The sequence below is a fragment of the Fonsecaea multimorphosa genome (assembly GCF_000836435.1).
Source record: "Fonsecaea multimorphosa CBS 102226 unplaced genomic scaffold supercont1.2, whole genome shotgun sequence".
In the NCBI taxonomy this organism is placed as follows: domain Eukaryota; kingdom Fungi; phylum Ascomycota; class Eurotiomycetes; order Chaetothyriales; family Herpotrichiellaceae; genus Fonsecaea; species Fonsecaea multimorphosa.
The window spans coordinates 1,375,700-1,394,392 of record NW_015971636.1 but is presented as its reverse complement, the minus strand read 5'-3'; the positions used below and the strand labels follow the sequence as shown (position 1 = coordinate 1,394,392).

The 18,693-nt window shown below is 52.9% G+C and overlaps 8 protein-coding genes across 8 annotated transcripts; 3 read left to right on the top strand and 5 right to left on the bottom strand.

Annotated features, from left to right (window-relative positions):
• Positions 1-68: 68 nt before the first annotated feature.
• On the bottom strand, positions 69-478 carry Z520_01439 (40S ribosomal protein S20; the record flags this gene model as incomplete). Its single annotated transcript, XM_016771957.1, has 2 exons — positions 69-377; positions 437-478. 2 exons carry the CDS (start codon positions 476-478, stop codon positions 69-71), a joined length of 351 nt encoding a protein of 116 aa, XP_016637096.1.
• Positions 479-941: 463 nt separating this feature from the next.
• On the top strand, positions 942-2,993 carry Z520_01438 (uncharacterized protein; the record flags this gene model as incomplete). Its single annotated transcript, XM_016771956.1, has 1 exon — positions 942-2,993. One exon carries the CDS (start codon positions 942-944, stop codon positions 2,991-2,993), a length of 2,052 nt encoding a protein of 683 aa, XP_016637095.1.
• A 669-nt stretch (positions 2,994-3,662) lies between these two features.
• Z520_01437 (uncharacterized protein) lies at positions 3,663-7,472 on the top strand (the record flags this gene model as incomplete). The annotated part of the gene is made up of 1 exon (XM_016771955.1): positions 3,663-7,472. One exon carries the CDS (start codon positions 3,663-3,665, stop codon positions 7,470-7,472), a length of 3,810 nt encoding a protein of 1,269 aa, XP_016637094.1.
• A 497-nt stretch (positions 7,473-7,969) lies between these two features.
• Z520_01436 (uncharacterized protein) lies at positions 7,970-8,643 on the bottom strand (the record flags this gene model as incomplete). The annotated part of the gene is made up of 2 exons (XM_016771954.1): positions 7,970-8,470; positions 8,593-8,643. 2 exons carry the CDS (start codon positions 8,641-8,643, stop codon positions 7,970-7,972), a joined length of 552 nt encoding a protein of 183 aa, XP_016637093.1.
• Positions 8,644-8,905: 262 nt separating this feature from the next.
• Positions 8,906-10,648, top strand: Z520_01435 (uncharacterized protein; the record flags this gene model as incomplete). Its single annotated transcript, XM_016771953.1, has 1 exon — positions 8,906-10,648. The coding sequence occupies one exon, from the start codon at positions 8,906-8,908 to the stop codon at positions 10,646-10,648; it is 1,743 nt and encodes a 580-aa protein (XP_016637092.1).
• Positions 10,649-11,187: 539 nt separating this feature from the next.
• Z520_01434 (mitogen-activated protein kinase) lies at positions 11,188-12,421 on the bottom strand (the record flags this gene model as incomplete). Its single annotated transcript, XM_016771952.1, has 4 exons — positions 11,188-11,564; positions 11,616-11,997; positions 12,053-12,248; positions 12,303-12,421. 4 exons carry the CDS (start codon positions 12,419-12,421, stop codon positions 11,188-11,190), a joined length of 1,074 nt encoding a protein of 357 aa, XP_016637091.1.
• Positions 12,422-13,857: 1,436 nt separating this feature from the next.
• On the bottom strand, positions 13,858-16,755 carry Z520_01433 (protein transporter SEC24; the record flags this gene model as incomplete). The annotated part of the gene is made up of 2 exons (XM_016771951.1): positions 13,858-16,086; positions 16,138-16,755. The coding sequence occupies 2 exons, from the start codon at positions 16,753-16,755 to the stop codon at positions 13,858-13,860; spliced, it is 2,847 nt and encodes a 948-aa protein (XP_016637090.1).
• Positions 16,756-17,429: 674 nt separating this feature from the next.
• On the bottom strand, positions 17,430-18,227 carry Z520_01432 (uncharacterized protein; the record flags this gene model as incomplete). The annotated part of the gene is made up of 1 exon (XM_016771950.1): positions 17,430-18,227. The coding sequence occupies one exon, from the start codon at positions 18,225-18,227 to the stop codon at positions 17,430-17,432; it is 798 nt and encodes a 265-aa protein (XP_016637089.1).
• Positions 18,228-18,693: the final 466 nt, after the last annotated feature.

Genomic DNA, 18,693 nt, shown 5'->3' with positions numbered 1-18,693 from the left:
TCCACCCACGCGGAACAACAAACTCCAGTTACGGATGTCCCATTCCTCCTTCCCCCGACTCGACCCTTCTATGCCGCGATGGTAACCTCGACCTCAACACCGGCCTCGATGTTGATGATGATCTGCTTGACGACCTCGGTCGGGGCGTTGAGATCAATCAGCCTCTTGTGGATCCTCATCTCGTACATGTCCCAGGTCTTTGAGCCCTCGCCACAGGGGGTCTTGCGCGTGGTGACCTTGAGGGTCTTTGTGGGCAGGCGCACGGGGCCCTTGACGCGGAGGTTCTTGGTCTTTGCGCGGTCGAGGAGTTCCGAGCACACTTTCTCGAGAGATTGGACCTTGCGCGACGTGAGGGTGATGCGGATCTTGTGGATTTTCTGACAGGAAGGTCAGTATCATAGCACTCTCTAGGAGAGAAGGGGGGAAGAAAACGTACTGGGCCTTCGCCGAAATCCTTCTCGGGCTTTTGGAAAGACATTTTTTTAAGCGACTTTTGCGAGTGCTGTGCGGTGATGTGATGTCGATGGGCGATATGCGACTCAGAGGAACGGAGAGAGTGTCGGCGCCAATCAAGACCTGAACAACTAGGTTCGGTAAAGTGATGAAAGGCTGGAGAAAGGAGTAACTAAAGAGGGAGCGGTTCGAGGAAACTTGCCTGCGGTGGTTTTCGAAGCGACGCCTCGTCTAGCGCAAAGTGCGATTGAAATCTTGGCGGCGGGTTGAGCCGCTAACTAGTCCTGTTACGGAATCGCTCTTTGAAAGTCAATATTATTAGTCACCCACTCACTAACAAGTCACCAAAGTCAGTTCACTGATGATGAAGTTGACTTTGTTCTTGAACGCTGTGGTAAGCTACGTTCTTCGACAAAGACTCGGTTCTCCAACGGGTAGAGTTATCTGTTTCCCTGGATAGACTCGGGACAACTACCTCTTCACTGGAAATGGAGCAAGTCCCAGGCATGCCGGACAGCCTCCCACCATTAGCCCTCTACCCAGAACCAAACGTCAAAGCCAGCCTACCGCCTGCGGAGTGGGAAGTATGCGTTGACTCCTGGTTGTTCAGTCTGGAATTTCGCCTCCGGTTACCAGACAGAGACTTCTCCAAATTGAAGTTCGGCACGGAGGCCAGTGGCGTGGCTTTTCTCGCGTCACTCTTCAGGTCAAGTCAAGCAGAGGATGGGAAACAACCATCGAACCACTCGCAGAAGGAGAGACTGTTGGTGAAGCGCGCATATTTGCTCTTGAGACGGCTTCTACTGGTCACGAACACGCCCTTGGACTACGACGCAGCAAACCTCGTGGAGCTATTGTGTCAGGCGAGCATGCACTATGCAATGGTGTCGGACTGGCGGGCGACGCTGAAGACGTTCTGGAAGAGGGATCACTCCCAAATGACGAACGCCGTCGAGGGCTGGAAGAAAGCCGTCTCGGCAGATCTTGCAACGCAACCCGGCTCGGGAGTGCTTGCGGAGAGAATGCGTGAAATGAATGCGTTTGTCAAGGTCTCCGCGGATGCAGGTCTCGTGCTTATGACGGGCTCAGACTACCTCGAGGCGCTGATCGAGGCCTACAGTCGGTTGCAGACATTACCTGATACAGGCCAGTCCCAAAGAATGCTGACTGAGCACATCTTCTACTGCCTGCGAAGCCTTATGTCGGACGGTTCTTCCCATGGCCCGCTCCTGCTCGACCACCTCTACTTCATGAAATCAGAGGCCGATCGACTTACGAAGGGAAAACCCAATGAGCCAACGTTAACGTCAAACCTGGTTTGCAGTACATCCTTCTTGAGGCACCTCGCATCAGACTCTTCTGTGAGTTCTAGTAAGCGAGGTCAGGGTTTGCTAGAGTCACTTAGCACCTATCGACAAAATACAAGACATTTGCACCCTCTAACCGGTGCAAGAAGACGGAAAAACGCAAAAGGCAAAGGCAAAGCTAATGTGAACGAAGAGATGCACATTCATAAGGCCTCGCAGATATCACAAGTGCATGACCTCTTTCCCGATCTTTCAACCGGGTATATTCTCAAGCTCCTCGACCATTTCCATGACGACCCGGAGGCCGTGGTGGCCGCGCTACTAGAGCCTGATTCACTCCCGGCTGACCTGCGTGATCGAGGCGCCTTCGAAGGACCCGAACTCGACGTTGCTGGACCAGCGCATGATCTTGCGCCACATTCGACACCCCCACTGCTTCCAGAGAGGAAGAACATATTCGACGGAGATGACTTCGACAAACTTCGCATATCTACAGGTCGGCTGCATAGAGGACGGAAGGACATCAGTCCTGACCGCACCGAAACGGAACATAAGCATGCACAACGCAAAGCGGCGATAATGTCGGCATTGGCAGCGTTTGATTCGGACGACGATGAGCGGGACGACACTTACGATATTGCCGATGTGGGTGGAACAGTAGATTCCACGCTTGACACTGACACCAGGCCCAAGCAAGAGCGAGGTCCTGAGCAGAGTCCCCACGAAGAGACATTATTCCGAGCGTGGAAGGGCAACCAGGAGCTATTCGCACGTGACAGCAAGACTCGGATATCCAAGGTCCGACAAGATCTGAAACGCGAGACAGAGATGAGTGATGAACAGCTGGAAGGATGGGCTATCATGCTGAAGAAGGACCCGAAATTGCAAGATCGGCTGGAAAAGAAATACTCGGGCACCCAGACTTTCAGAGGAAGTCAGGTTGCCCTTGCTTCGACACGATGGCAGGGGGACAATACCCCTGAAGGTAGCGAGGGAGAAGGGGAGAGCGGAGGTCGACGGACACAGCAGCCGCAGACCAGGGGAAACCGCACTTGGGGCCGTGGGCGCGGTGGCGGAGGGAGTACTGCAGGCCCCAGTGGTGACGCAGGGACCCAGGCTGCGAGGAAGCGAAAGGAGCAAGGCAGAGGCAGGGGTGGAGCGAGCCACAATAGACGCGAAGGGAGAGCCCGGAAGATGGGCAGAGGTATGGGAGGGGGTGCGGTACAGCAGTAGAGAGGAGAGAGTGGAAGTGTAGGCCACCTGTACAGAGTGAGAAGTCCATTAGTCCTAGCAAGTGGCCGTGGAGAGTACCTAGGTCCACATACATAGTAGGTCCTATACCCAGCGAGCCAGGTGTTAATACCCAGGAATGGTAGGAATGGTCAGAGGTAAAGAAGAGGAATGCATATACAAGCCCGGCTAAACCTTCCGTTTTGGGCCAGGCGACTCTTTGTTTGGCAGGAGTTTGTTTCATCAGCAAATCGTCAATTTGGCAGTGGCGGGTGTCGCATGCCGCTGTTCCTAAACCAATTTCTCTCCTCCTACGATTCTTCCTTGACACTGGCTGCAAACGCTAGCAAACACACTCGCAGTCATCTGTTCCCGCGCTGGATTTTGGATAGAAACACCGGATGCTCTCTTAAAGAAACGAACTCAACGGGCGGTGGCCGCGTGACCGCGGTGACAAATCTTTCACGGTGAACCAACCAAACGTCCAGACAAACGGGAAGATTTTGTACTTGCAATCTCTACCATCATTCCAAGTTGCCACCAAGAACTACATCGAACCAGCACAGAAGCAGCTCAACAGATCCGTATCCTCTACCTTGTGAGTCGGTCTACCAAAGGCCGACATGCAACTCACATCACAGACTGTCAAAATATAGATCGACATACCTGGAGATGACAGATCTAGCTACAGCCAACGGCACCACAAATGGAGCACATGGACAGTCCTTCGACACCTCCAATATTCTGGAAGCTTTACAAGTCATCCACAACCCCACCACCAAGAATGAAATCCGGAGGCAAGCTTCGGAGTATTTAGAGAGTCTGAAACTGAGCAATGAAGCCCTTCAGTATGGCTGCGCCCTCTCAAGTGACAAAGCGCAACCGCCTCTGGTACAACATTTCGGACTCTCCATGCTCAGCCATATCGTCCGGCATGAGGTTCACCAACTCTCTGAGCAGCAAACCAATCAACTACGGGATTGTATCAACGAGCTGGGCCGGTCGGTCCAGGACACGGATTATGTTTTCATTCGTAACAAGATAGCTGAGCTGTGGATCGAGTTGGCCAAGCGCTACTGGGCCCTGGATATGTTCAGCTTGGATGAGCAGTTGGTGTACTTGTGGGAACAAGACCTTGTCCGCAAAGACTTTGTTCTCACAATACTGGAAAATTTGTCCGAAGACATCTTTGTCCGTGACGACAGCGTTGCCATCATGCGAGGGCGAGATTTGAACTCCGCACTTGTCGAGATCTTCACCTCCAGCTCAAACTTCGCAGGAGGCATCAAGATCGGCGATATTACCCACCACGTGCGTTATGGTAAGGACGGGTGGCTCATCAGAATCAGGAACTTCCTTGAAGAAGCAATCCATGGCCCTAGCATAGAGGGGCAGCTCAAGGAGGTCGTGCTGAAAGCTCTTGCCACTATACGCTCAGCCTTCACTTGGGTCATGACACCAGCTATCGTTCAATCAATGGCTTTGGCAGTGACGTGTGGGTTCCTCACCCAGGCAGATCCCGACCTCATCATGGCTGCCATCGACAGTCTAGTGTCATTGTACGGAAGAATGCGGCTAGAAGAGCTCGAGGTGCAAGCTCTTGTGCATCCTCTAATTCAGCCAGACAGTATCGCAACACTAAGACAACTATACAGCTGGTCTGTTGTCTCGGTGAATGAACTGGACAGCAGCAAGTATGCCATTTCGAAAAAGCTCTCGGAGTTGATGTCCCTGTTTGCGGATCACATGTGCCAATACAAACCTCCAGATGCTGGCACCCTCGACCTTTTTCCCTTTCTGCGGTTCTTGACTATGGTGGCCGGACATGAAAGCCTGATCGTTTCCATTCCAGTCGTTCACTCCTGGGCCAAGATGCTGGAGGTAGCGAGCTGGCGGGCAGTTCCCGCCGTATCCCAATGTATTGGTCCGCTTCTGGAGGTAGCCTCACAACGACTCATGCAGTACGACCAGCTTCCTGATGATACCCAGGAACCTGTCGTGATTTTTGTGAATGAAGAGATCGAGCTCTTTCCGGAACGCCATGGGTTCTTCCTGAATTATCGCAGGCTTTGCGCGGCTGTCATCGAATGGATCTGTTTTGCACAACTGGAAGACGCGCTTCATGCCGTCATGAGTCGAGCTGATGCTCTCTTAAGTGACATCGAACTCGCGGAACAACAATTCGACATTACGAGGTATGAACGCGTGTCGATGCATATATTACGCGCTGATGCCTACTTTGCCATGGTTGATGCGGCTTTCAGAGGGTTTGATCGATGGCAGGGGGCACACCGAGAAAGTTCAAGTCCAGAAGAAGACCAGCTAGGACAAAGAATGCGGGAAGAGAGCAAAGCTTGGATGTTGAACATGATGAACAACAGACACTTCAAAGACCCATCAATCAGACAACGCCAGATCAAGTCGGCAGTTGAAGCCTCCAATCGAGCTCTGAAGAAGGACACGGGCTTCGCTTTTAGCGTTCTGGAGCACATATTGTCGTCGTTCATCATCGCTGGACAACAGGATTCCAGCTATGCAGATGCCGTCGAGGACCTGCACAGCTATGCTACAGGCGAGTTGAGGCGTTTGTCGTTGCAACATGCCGACTATTTTGTCACTTTCTACGACCAGCTGCAAGCGAAATTCTCCGATCTAATAGATCAAATTAGCGCCAATGAGCGGCTCCAGGTTGATTTGAAGTCTACGCTCTTCTCTGTTATCCAACATGCAAACGGGGTCGACTACGCCCAACGTCAAGCTAAGCTCGAAGAGTTTCTTCGGCCCATTGCCGCAGCCTGGGCGAGCCAAGATTTTCAATCTGCCCTGAGCAGCTTGGAGTCGTTTGCCCATTTTCAAGGGTTTGATCAGGTTGGGCCGTACCTGGCGTCTTTGGAAGCGGGCAAGATTGAAGATTGGTCGGCAGTTCCCTACGACAATCGCGGGGTGCAGATCCAGAATGAAATGTTGTCTGCCTATGCACGACTACCTCTTCGAGCGACGCGGATTTTTCTAAGCATATCGACCGACAGACTCGAACAAGGATCTCAGCTCCACAACATAATATGTGATTTGTGGTCACCCATGGTCCCCACGATGCTGGAGTATGTTCTCCGTCTTACGAGCTATAACCACCAATTGCACAATCCCTCCTCATGGCCGAATGTTCCCCCTGAGCTGGAGGACGTTATTCGACGTGTTCTCCGAGACCGCTACTGGCAGTCCGGGATCTCGACAGGTTCCATGGGCGAATTTCACAGCAGAGTCAAAGCCTCCAAGTCCACACTCGAAGGGTTTGCATCGTCGGTGCGCGGGAAGATACGAGGGCACCTGGAACAATGCTACAGCATCCTCCATACGCTGGGCAGGCTGGGCCCGACTTTCTACAGTATGCCGCAACTCCCCGAGCTAATCGCGCAAGCCGCTATTGATTCAGCGGCTCCGCTGAGTCCGCACCATTTCTCTGTCATGCTTCAGATGCTACCGAAGTTGATTGACGAATGTCCGCCCGGAAGCCGGCAGCATTTTCTCACCCCAATCATATTCTCCGTTCTTGTGCAGATGGACACTAAGCTCTCTATGGAGTGGGAGAAGATGAACCAGCGGAAACAGAACAAGCATGACGAGGAGAATCTAAGCGAGGAGATGAGAGACGACTCAGTGCTGCGGCAGACTACCTATCGGGCAGCCAGTTTGGTTGCGCACTGGTTAGCACCAAAGCGCGATCAGGATCTGAGTTCGAAAAAATCGATAGTCAATCGCAGCCACTTGACAGACGGCACTCAACAAACGATGCGGGAGTTTTTGCTCTCGAATGTCCAGATCCTGGAAAAGCTGCTTGTCCTCGTCACCCATGCACTCGCGTTCAAGGATATGAAGTCGTCCAACCAGATGCTCACGAGTGCGCATCGTCTTGTCCCAGAGTTTGCGTCCGACCGCTTCATCAGCGGCCAGGAAGCTGCTGCGGTGCGCGAGTACATTTCGACCGAGATGCTCAAGACGGCAATCACTTGCTTGAACGACGGCTACTTTGCCGACCACCAGGTCTACTATGCCCAGTTGATAGCGACCATCTGGCTTTCATACGGCTTGCCGAGCCATGTCCCCGCCACGGACACCACGCCCGCCCACGAACGTCCGCCGTTGACCTCGACGCCGCAGGACGTGATCCTCAGCTTGCCCGGCATGACCGAGGCTAAGGTCAGCCACGCCTCTGGCCTCCTTCTCAAGGAAGCCTCGGTGGGCAACCGGTCCAAGAGGCTCCGAGCCATCATCTTGGCACTCCTCGAGGGCGTGAGAGGCGTGCGGGTCAGCGAACTCGGTAAGATCGACACGAGGCAGCAGCACTCCAAGATACTAGAGAAATACAAGCAGAGAGAGATGTTGAGCATGCAGGGTGTCGAGGACGCGGGACAGAAAATTGGGGGAGGTACTGTCGACGACGGAACTGATTTGGCGGGAGTGGCAGACATGTTTGCTGGCTAGCATAGCACTTGGAGCAAGAGGGCAAACAAAACAGTGGTTGGGGGAATAGGGAATAGAGTAGTTGCAAGCGGCATGTTGGATATCGAGGCGGGTAGCACTCAAAGGCAGGCATGTGAAGCTCAGCAGAAATGTAGTGGGCCGTGAGACGTCGGCTTCTCACACACTGTTGGAAGATTATCTGTAGCGGAACAATGCATTCCCTATTCGAACGTTTTATCTTCTTTTATCGTGAGTTTTTGATTTTTATCTACATGTCGGACTGGTAGAGATATCTTCCCACATCCTGATCCACCCGGTGGTTCTTGGTTTTTGTGCTTCCTTTCACTCTCGGATCTTTCAGGGCTATGATTTGTGCTCCTCAGCTGGCAGGGGAGTTGCGAGCGCTGGAGAAGAAGCAGGATTCTGCAGGATAGGATGTGTCCAAGCTGCGCAAAGCTGAGCAGAGCAAGGGATGGAAGGCTGATAGAGTCTGCGATGTGTGTGTGTGTCGTCGTCCTTCATTCCACCGTTCTGCCGGGTGTGGCTGTAAATGTCGGTCTCACGAATCTGTGGAAAACAGGAATAGAAGTGTTAGCCATGCGGTTCTCGCCCATGTCGACCTTGTGTCTTCTTCCTCCACGTCGTCGCAGAATCCTCCCCACCGCTTCCATTATACTTCGATCCAACCCAGACCAATCCCTCGTCCAAGACGAAAGAATACCAACAACACCACAGATGATGAATGGGAAGAAAACGTACCGGTCACTATTATAAGCCCCGCTCTGACTTCCCAACAACTCCTTCTCCCTCGCCAGATCCGCATAATACCTCCGGACCTGATCTCTATCCTCCTCCGCCTGCAGCAACGGGGTGAGGTGTATGCGACTCCACATTTTCTCGCGGGCCATCTCCGTCTTCTCGCGCTGGCCGATAAACACCTGGCGCCAGCCGTAGCCCATCACGAGCCCGACGCCGACGAGGTACCAGAAGGGTTTGAGGCCGCGGGTGGGGATGTTGCGCTGCAGGACAAAGAAAGCGAGGGGGGGAAATGTTAGTATGCTGCTTGCTCTCTTGCTCTTGAGTGACGATAGACGGGATTGGGGAAACGTGTGTGGAGGGAGAGCTTGCGAGCGGAACATACTCTGTATTGAACGGCTTCGTAGCCGCCCGTGGGCGGGAGGTCTTGAGGCATTTGTCTGCCAGGTCCTGGATCTTGTTGGGCGTATCGGGAACCTACATAGACAGAGCGCAGGTCGGTGAGTGGAAGAGGAGCTTGGAAGTTCGAGATGAGGTCGATTGGAGGCTCGAGGTCGGGTTTTGCCCAATTTGGAGCAGAAGCTTAAAGCAGCACGTGCCTGCGCAAACCCCCCATACTATCGAGTTACACAAAATAATACTTGGAGAAAATAATGTTTCCCAGGCTCTACGTTCACTTGGCTGACCACACGCTCGCTATGGACGCAGAGGAGCGCCCTGCAAAGCTTCGGAAGCTTAACTCGGACGATGACTTAGGCTTGGCTGAAGATGCAGACGCAGATGCTTCTTACCTGTCAAATTTACCTGGCACACGGGCAGTCACTGGCACCGTCGATGCTCCGTCGTTGCAAAACAGTAAGCCAGAGGAGTGTGCTGCTAATCTTCAAGACCCTTCAGTGCCGCGAGAAGAAGAAGACGTCCGGGATGAGTCGGACGACGGCCTGGGGTCGAACCCAGAAAACCAACCAGACTTTGCCCACACGGCACCACCACAGGAGCAGCAACAACAAAATGGCGACGCGCCGAAGCCACTATCCAAGAACCAGCTGAAGAAACTACGGAAGCGAGAAGAGTGGGAGGCAGCTCGCGATTACCGCAAAGCGAAACGAAAACAAAAGACACAGGAAAAGAGGGCCAGGAGACGAGCAGCCCGAGAAGAAGAGTTAGAACAGCACCGGCTCCAAGTAGTGCAGCAACAACCGTCCCTTGTCTCTGAAGAAAACGGACAAGTTGAAGGAACGAAGTCTACAAAGTCGCCGATACCTCCTCCTCCACAACCGTCCTCCAAAATGAAATACCGCCGTCCCGTCCAGATCCCCATGACCATCCTCATAGACTGCGGCTTCGACGATCTCATGATGGAAAAAGAGCGGATATCGCTTGGTTCACAACTGACGCGGTCATATTCTGACAACACGCGCGCCCGGTATCAGGCACACCTTGTGATTAGCTCCTGGGGCGGGCTGTTGAAGGAGAGATTCGATACCGTGCTCAGCAAGCATTATCTGAATTGGAGGAATGTGACGTTCGTGGAGGGGGACTTTGTCGAGGCGGCCAACAAGGCCGAAGAGTTGATGAGAGGGCGTGATGGTGGGAAGTTGGCCGGATGCTTTGAGAAGTACGCCGCCGCCGCTGCTACCACCGCCAGCGCTGATGGCTCGGGACCTGCTGAGGAAGCAACGCACCAAAATCTCAAGGCTGCAGATGTCTCTCTACAATCCGAAGATGTCGGAAAATTCGACGCAGACAGCCTTCCCCAGCCCCAGGAACCATCCGCACCAAAAGCCCCTAACTCCGCCACTCAACCAGGACTTCCACATTCTTCTTCATCACCACCAGACCCGTCCTTCCTATCTCCCCATCCCAAAGGCGAAGTCATCTATCTAACATCCGACTCCCCCGACACCCTCACCACTTTATCGCCGTACTCGACATACATCATCGGCGGACTGGTGGACAAGAACCGGCACAAGGGCATCTGCTACAAGACAGCCGCGGCGCGGGGCATCAAGACCGCCAAGCTCCCGATCGGAGAGTACCTCGAGATGACGTCCCGGAAAGTGCTTGCCACCAACCACGTCGTGGAGATCTTGCTGCGATATCTGGAGGAAGAGGATTGGGGCAAGGCGTTTTTGAGGGTCATTCCAAAGAGGAAAGGGGGGAAGTTGAGGGGGGAGAATGCAGGTGCAGGTGCAGGTGAAGAAGAGGAAGAGGATGGGAATGCTAAGGCTGTGGAGGAGGGGGATGAGGATGGTGACGACGCTGCTGAAGACGCCAATGAGGATGATGATGATAGTGACGGTGCTGATGATGTCCACAAGGAACAACAGCGGACTGCCAATGGCGAACAAGTACCGTGCTCCTCCGAGCCTGAGCTTTCAGAACCACCTGCGGCCAGGGCCGGGGCCGGGACTGGGACAGAAATGAACACGCTCCCATGATGAATGGGATTGATTGAGTCGGCCCGGGAGCTAGATACACCAGTATTACTGTATAAGAACTTCCGTGCTATCTACACAAAGACACACACGTATTGAGCCTCATTGGAAGGCTCAGTGCCAACAGCTGTTGAAGAGGGACGCAGAAGCAAAAGACAGGATGCTAATTTTCTCGTTTCTTTAAAAACGGGAAACGAGGGAAGGAGCTCGAGAATTTTCGATTCTGCAATTGATCTGATATCTATCGTTTCACTTGGGGTTTTATGCATTTCTTTCTTTCAGCTGTGATGCGACATGCGAATGCTTGCTTGTTTGGGCAACCATCATGGCAAAGTTCAACTTTGAAGATTGCTGTGACCTCCTCACATGATTTCCATCGTTTCAAAGAACCCTGGACCTGCCAATCACATTATCTCTCGCGTCGACCACTTTTCTGCACAATGGTTTCACACGGCCTGAAAAAATCCGAATCAGCGCTTGTTGCCATCCTCTGTTCTTGCAAGCGGGTAGCAGACACACAACATTGGCAGCCCTCGTCGAGTTCATCGCATAATCTCATTCCAAATCAACGCCTTCAACTCCTCCTTGCTGAGCTGGTCCTTATTTCTGTCAAAGTCGAAGAACTCTTCTGGGATCGGCTCCGCGGTCGGCTCATCGTCAGGATCATGATATGGTTCGAGGTACGGATGCTTGAGGGCTTCTTCAACGGTGATGCGCTTGACGGGGTTGAATGCTAGCAATTTCTCCAACAAATCCAATGCCAGGTCCGAGGTCTTGGGAAAGAGTGCTTTCAGAGGAATCTTCTTTTTGAAGGGCAATGATCGGATGTATTCTCGCGCACGTCGGGACTTGATGCCGTAGTAATCTTCCATTGTCGGAGTACCAAGAACATCCAGTATCAGGGTGAGCTGATGGTGGTCTAGCAGGGGCAGTCAGTACAGTCCACGGTCACAAGAGGAGGAGTACACACAGTCTTTGCCAGGGAACAAGGGCTTGCCGCTTAACATCTCTGCAAGGATGCACCCGACGCTCCATACATCGATCGCTTTGGTGTATTCCTTGAACGTGAGCATGATTTCTGGAGCACGGTACCATCTTGTCGCAACGTATTCAGTCATGAATCCCGAGTTATCGTCGGTTGAAGCTGCGGACCTAGCCAGGCCGAAGTCGCAGACTTTCAGATCGCAGTTGGCGTTGAGTAGCAGATTTGATGGTTTCAGGTCACGATGGAGAACATTCGCAGAGTGCATGGCCTTGAGGGCGCGCAGGGTCTGATAGATGAAATACTGGCAGTGATCGTCGGAGAGATCTTGGGTTCTGATTACACGGTGCATGTCCGTTTCCATGAGTTCCTGTAAAAGAAGTGTCAACACTTTGCTCTCTGGCCCCCGTTGCTGCGAGACCAACCTGAATGAGGTAGACCTCGGCAAAGGACTCATAATTTCGTGGCTTTTGAATGTCGAGAATGGAGATGATGTTCTCGTGGTTAAAGTATCGTAGCAGCTTCATTTCTCGTAACGTACGCAAGCAGAACATGGAATGATCGAATGGAGTGATCTTCTTGATCGCCACTTTTTGGCCAGATGGCTTGTGCAGGGCAGAGCTTTGGGGAGTCAGTGGGTGCGTTGCGAAGATTTCATGAACACGGCCAACATACCAGACGACGCCATAAGCACCCTCCCCGATAACATCCTGGATATCGTACTGATCAGAGACGTTGAACGAGATCTTCCTGGAGCCTCCTGATGGCGCAGTTTGTTGCTGTGGTTGTCCCATGTTTCCGGCAAGTCACAATATGTCCTTGTTGGATGTAATCGAGCACGTGTCCCTGCCTGTGAGTCCTATGGGATATCCAAAGTCACACAAATTTACTTCGCCCACGGGCAGCTCTCGTCTTAGTCTTAAGTGTTCAGCTCGAAGGAATGAGGGTGAGTGTGAGAGTGCGACCTTGTAGACCGGAAATGGAAGTGAGGGTATCTCGCTTGCGCTTGGGCCCTAGGCGAAGTTGGCTCCGCCTGTCTGCGCTGTTTCACAGTGATTGCTGGGGTGTCTGAATGTGAATCCCGCCCTTAAGTCGAGGCAATTGACAGCGCTCAAGGTGGTAAGATGTCGATGTTGGCAAGGGCAATTGTCTCTGCAGGATGGGTAGATGGACTGCGCAGCCACAGAAGAGAGGTTCTGGAGTGTGCTAAATGCAGGAGGTCAAATTCCACATTCCATACAGTATGCGACAACAAACAGAGTGAAGGCGACGTACAGTATTGTCTCCTTCGTGCAGCTTCTCGCCTGCGAGGTTCAAGCTTTATCTGCAGTTTTTCAGGGCGGTAAAGATCTGGTTGGTGACTTGAGTGTGCTCTCAGAGTGTGCAATGGCGGGGTTGTGTAGATTAGGAGTTTGCGCAGCGACCACGTTGGAGTTGGACAGGGCGAGGAAGTCTCAACAATGAGGGAATTGACAAAACGAGGTAACGAGGAACAAAGAAGAACGAGAACAAACAGTGTGCAACGAGATGGTGTCGCAAGTGAAGGTGATCAGAAGGTGTGTATCACATTGAGGGCGAGTGAAGCAGCTGGCATTGATCCCATTCACACCCAAAGGATCGAATCCCCATTCACGCCGCGGTCGAATTGAAGGACGTCTGGATGAATAGGCGCCGGCACTGGCTCACTAGGCTGCGCTAGGCGGGGCGAAGCAGAACTTTGAGCAGTAGCGGCCCCCCAGTAGCCCGCTTAACCGTTTCCATCCAGAGCCCAGACAGGCACCCACAGGGTCGGCCATCCTGTGACAGCCTTTTAGCCACCCATTTGCCTTGTTTGAGCGTGTCGGATCAGCGTTTCATCTTTTCTTGTTGCCATGAGCTTGCTCCAAAGCTAGAAATAGCCCTGGTGGCCCAGGTCTCCCGTGGCCTCGTCCATCACCCTGATCATTGACTATCTGATAGGTCAAAGCGGAACGAGCCACCTATCTAGCCCAAGTTTATTGTGTACATGGTGTGGCCACAAAGTACCTCATATTGAGTGCGTCATTCGACCTTTCTATCTCTTCCACAATCAGAAAGCATCATTTCTTTTGCTCGATCTCATGGAGGCCGGACCTCTTTTTGCTGTAGTCGCCCAGAGGCCCGTTTAGTAAGTCTTCGGGGCGTCGTGTTTATTGCATGACCTGCATTCAAGGGAGTTAGCAATCCCAGCCCCGCGTAACCCAATGTTCAATCATGACTGTACCTTCTCCCGCATACTCCCCATCCACTGCTGTAAGCTCATTCCTTGATCTGCTCGGTCTTCCACAAGCATCGTTTGCGCCCAAAGCCTCAGTCCTGGCTCGCCATCCTCTTTCACCACATAGAGATGTGGCACGACAATACTGCCCACCCCTTTGGATTTGTGGTCCCGGCTCTTGGAGATGACTGCCCTCACACGCTCGCTGAAATCGTTGTCCAACTCGGGTAAGCGTTGCTTGCCCACTTTGAGTTGGCTCTTATCTGACAGTCCAAAGACGTCGAGTATCAGCTGCGGAACAGCGTCTCGTCCGACCCAAAGGAATTGGGTTTGACCGTCATCGATCAGATACAATCCATACGGCACGATCCTTTCTGACGATAGATTGATCGGCGGCGGCAGGATAATTTCACCAGTCTTCTCGTCCACCGTCCCTGCGTCATCCGGCATGTCATGCAGAGAAAACATTTTGGGATAGATGTACTGGATCAGTAACGGGAGGGGCAGCGTCGACAGCAAACACAGAGCTGCTGACCGCATGTCGCTGGGTATTTGGGACGATCTCCTGAGGCCTAAGTTCTTGGTCAAGGCAAGGAAAAGCACAGGCAGGCCTCGAAGGTTGGCAGGGAATTGAAGCCCGCCTCCACCCATACTGCCTCCCGCAAGCTCCTTCTTGTATGTGGCGAGCAGCTCGACCAGTTTGTTCTGAATCATGTCCCGGGCGCTGTCAAGCCCGCTGTTGAGGACGCGTTCGACGGCTTTGTGGCTGAAATACTCTGTGATGGCTTGCTGATCGGCCGAGGCGTAGACGTCGGCCAATTGCTGGGTGGTGGGTAGCGCGAGGGTCATAACTCGGATTCGGCGTTCGCCATTGCAGGTGGTGTGCAGGACAGCGGTCTGCATACACACAACCGGCTTCGTGATGGTTTCATCGATTGCAACCTCGACAACGTAGCTCTGATCTCGTGGGAATGCTGGGAACGCACACAGATCCGAGCTGCGATTGAAGAAATTCCCATAGAAGGTGCTCATCCGCAACCCCGTCGTCGCTCGAACTCGGAGAACAGCCTCTAGTCCGATCTCTGCTGACAAGTAGTCTGAGAACTCTTTGGCGAACTTCATGGCGTCTTCTTCTCTGGCCGCATTCCAGCCAGGGTAGAAGTAAGTCTGGCCACCGGTGTATCTGGGCAGATTACTCAAAGAAGCCACGTCCTGGTACTGTGAAGAGAACAGGAACATATCCACCGAGATTTGTTGTTTGGAACATTCAACGGCGAAGCTCTTGTAGAAGCTGTTTCCCGTCTGCAGCAGGCTGCTTTCCTTTGATGTACCGAGCAGCTTCTTGTCCTCGCGCATTTCAAGTTTGCCATGGCCAATATTAGGAATCGAAGCAGTGACGACCGTCATTTTTCCACCAACGGGTCCGATAAGCTTGTGTCCGGCACGAAGGGCAGACCCCATAGCGGACGCGCCGTTTTGGGTGTTTTGGAACATCTCTTGAAGCTTATCCAAGAAACTCTCGATATTTTCGCGGCATTCGGTCAGAGTCACGAGTAAATCCGCAGGAGTGGGCAAAAAAGCCTCTTCAAGATCGCTGACAACGAGCATGCTTGTTTGGGCATTCTCGGTTCCATCCCGAGGGATATTGAAGAAGTGAAGACTGGAGTCGACCGCGATAAAGCCCAGGCGTGTGCGTCGATCTGCATTTGGTATCCGATCCAAGCTCTCTCGGATACACCTTGCCGTTGTCGCCAGCAGTCCACTCGACACCGCCGCGTAGCTTACATCGAGCAAGAAGAGGTAGACAAGCGGTTGTGGAGGCCGAACCATGTATTCCTGCGGCGCAATGAATTCGACAACCGCGTGATTCAGATCTGGTCTCTGCCACCTGTCGAGACTTTTCTGGGCGGCCGCATCCCAGTCAAAGGCTTGCGGCACATCATTGGTCAGGTTGCACATATTGCATCTCCATCGGTGTCCGTGGTCCAGAAAAGTGACGAACGGATTAATGTACGACCGGCATCTTCTGCAACGGGAAATCACTTGGTCGGGAACCACTGGCACAGGATCTTCGACGTCGTGCAGAGACGTGTATGGTTGGATGACCAGGGCGAACGGAAGTTTAGACTTTTTGAGAAGGGAATGAGTGGTGGGAACGGCATTCAGCGTCGAGCGGACAAATTTGGGTGGACAATTGGCGAAAGGTGAGGGCGTAACACTTGTCTGTCAAGATATTTAGCTTCTGACACGGAAATTGGGAGGCCATATCCATACATTAGGAGGGAGAATCACTGGCGGAGGCGGGAAGTCCAACTCCGTGACATTGAATGGCTGGTTCGAAAGATCTGTCGGGTAGAGCTGGTTCAAGACCGGAGCTCGTTGCGCCTGCTGCGGTGCAGCAGCGATCGGCGGCTTTTGCGAGATGTCCATCTGGCCAAACTGTTGGGTCACGCCCGCTACACCGCCAGGCGCAGGGTAGGGCGCAGTGGGAGGTTGGTAGCCTCCTAACTCGGCTGGTGGCTCTTGACCGGGATATAGGGGTGTTGCGGTCTGCTGCACAGCCGCAGGATTTTGTTGATAACCTCCTTGCGGATAGCCCGCTGCATCTTGTTGAACGGAATACCCAGAGTATGGCGCGCCGCCAGCCTGTTGTTGTCCTCCCAGAGCAGCATTCGCTCCAGCACCAAACTCATAGGCTTGTCCAGCATAAGCGCGCTTCTTTCGGCCAGCATGAGCAGGACCAGGAGCAGGTCCTGGCTGTACCCCTGGCGGATTGTTCGTTTCGTAGTTGTCATAATTTTGGCCCGCAGGTGGTTGCGGTGGCTGCTGACCGTAACCCTCCTGTCCAGGCACGCCCTGCTGAGGATATTGCTGAGGATATTGTTGCGACATCTTGAATCACAGGCCCCAAGCCTTGTGTACGCACTTCTCGGTCTCGAGTTCAAGGTAGCAACACGGGAGCGTAGGTCCAATTGTGGAGTGCAGGGGACGAATAGTGCGGAGGGAGAGTACTGAGAGGGAGATTTGCCAACAATGTGCGAGGCTCTTTATTGTCTTGATCGGTACAGAATGACGTCCATACCGAGTTGGGAAATGAGTGGAAGATACACACAGCTGGCCAGAGGGGATGAAGAGGAGCACTTGAATGTTGTGAGGTTTCTAGCCAGGTGTTGGTAACTGAGCAGACAACTTGTCCTCAGATGCCGCAGTGTGGTGGAAATCTGGTCCCTCTGCGGCACTCGGCATAGTCTGCAAGATTGGCCAATCGGCGACAACCTGGTCCAAATGCCCGCCACTCTTTCAAGGCGCCATCCAGCTTGGTGCTTGCTCTCTCCTTCTCTTCCTTCATCTCCGCAAGCACTCCTCCAATCGCTCACGAGACCTTGATCGAGGCAAAGATGGAATGCAAATGCTGGGTTTCAACATTCCCTAATGTAGCAAGATAACCACGGGAGAATCGCTATTTACAGGTGAATATCTCCTTCCCATACCCAGAGCCCTAAAATGTGCCTTAACACCTTACAATACGCACAAAATGACAAGGTGATTCCTCAAAAAGTGCCCTTTCAAACACTCCGGGCGCCCAGAGCGTAAGTCACTTTGCCTTCGTGGGCCAGTGGCAGGGCTGCAGGTGCCGTGATGAACCCAGCCACGATGAATATCGTGACAATGATGGCCTCCATCAGAACGCCGAATATGGCATGGATAAGGATGGCAGTCCACTCCAGGCTCCAAGAGCTGAACCATTTAGGGTCATTGGCGAAGACGCACAGGAGGGAGAAGATCATGCGGACCGCCATGAAGGGCAGAGCCAAGGCGACTGCAAACAAGAGGCCTCGTTCGCCAGGCAAGACGTGACTGATCTTCAGAAAGCAATGTCCTGTGATGAGGATATCGGCGACAAACACAACCAAGAAAAGACAAATCGCGGTTTTCAGTAAGGTGAAGCCGGTCGAGACGTTAGAATGACTGTCGCTGAAGAGATCCGTGCTCCCAACAACGCTGAGAATGATACCGACAAGACTTGGGAGGTGAAGGAGTTGGAATATCTGGTGGTGCAGACCGTGTGATGCCATGCCGTCTTCGACGCGATCCAAGAGAGCCAATGCTGTTGAGATGATTGCCGACAAGCCAAAGCTGTTCATGACATCGTACGTGATGGTCAAGCCGCTGGATGGATGCCTGACAGCGATAAGAGAAGTGATGGCGCCAACCAACCGAAACAGACATATCATGATAAGAAACCGCCAGCCGAGTCGTTTGCGGATGCCCTGCTTATAGACGACATAAGCCGAAGCTATCAGAGCAGGGACAAAGAAGAGGAGCTCGAGGATGTCTAAAATCTCGAATGATGAGAGACCCATTGTGAGAGATGTTGGTTGACAAGACTGCTTCGCGATGGAGGTACCCTTCTCAGTGGACGTGTGGGCAGGGAGAGTTCTGACCAAGTGGTTGTAAGGGGGTTGCAAGGAACGTAGGTGTTCTTGTAGTGGTGGATATGTCTTGTGGCCTGGTGGGTTGATGCTGACAATGCTAAAAGCCCGAAGCAGCATTGCTATATGTGCTCAATACGGACCTGAGAGCGTCCAGCATTATTCTCGTGAAGCCAAGAGGTATAGATGTGGTTGAGCCGCATGCGGTAACCTGTTGCGTTTCTGCCTCATTGCGGCTGTGCGTCGAAGGCGCCAGTGGTCGCGATAATGGACCGAATTGGTTAGCCGCGCTTGGGGAATCAGCCAATGGAAGTTCTCTCCCCCACCTATTATATACCTTTTCGGTAGGTACTTGCGGTCGCATCCAAAAACTTTGTCCTCGTCTTCCTCTTATAGA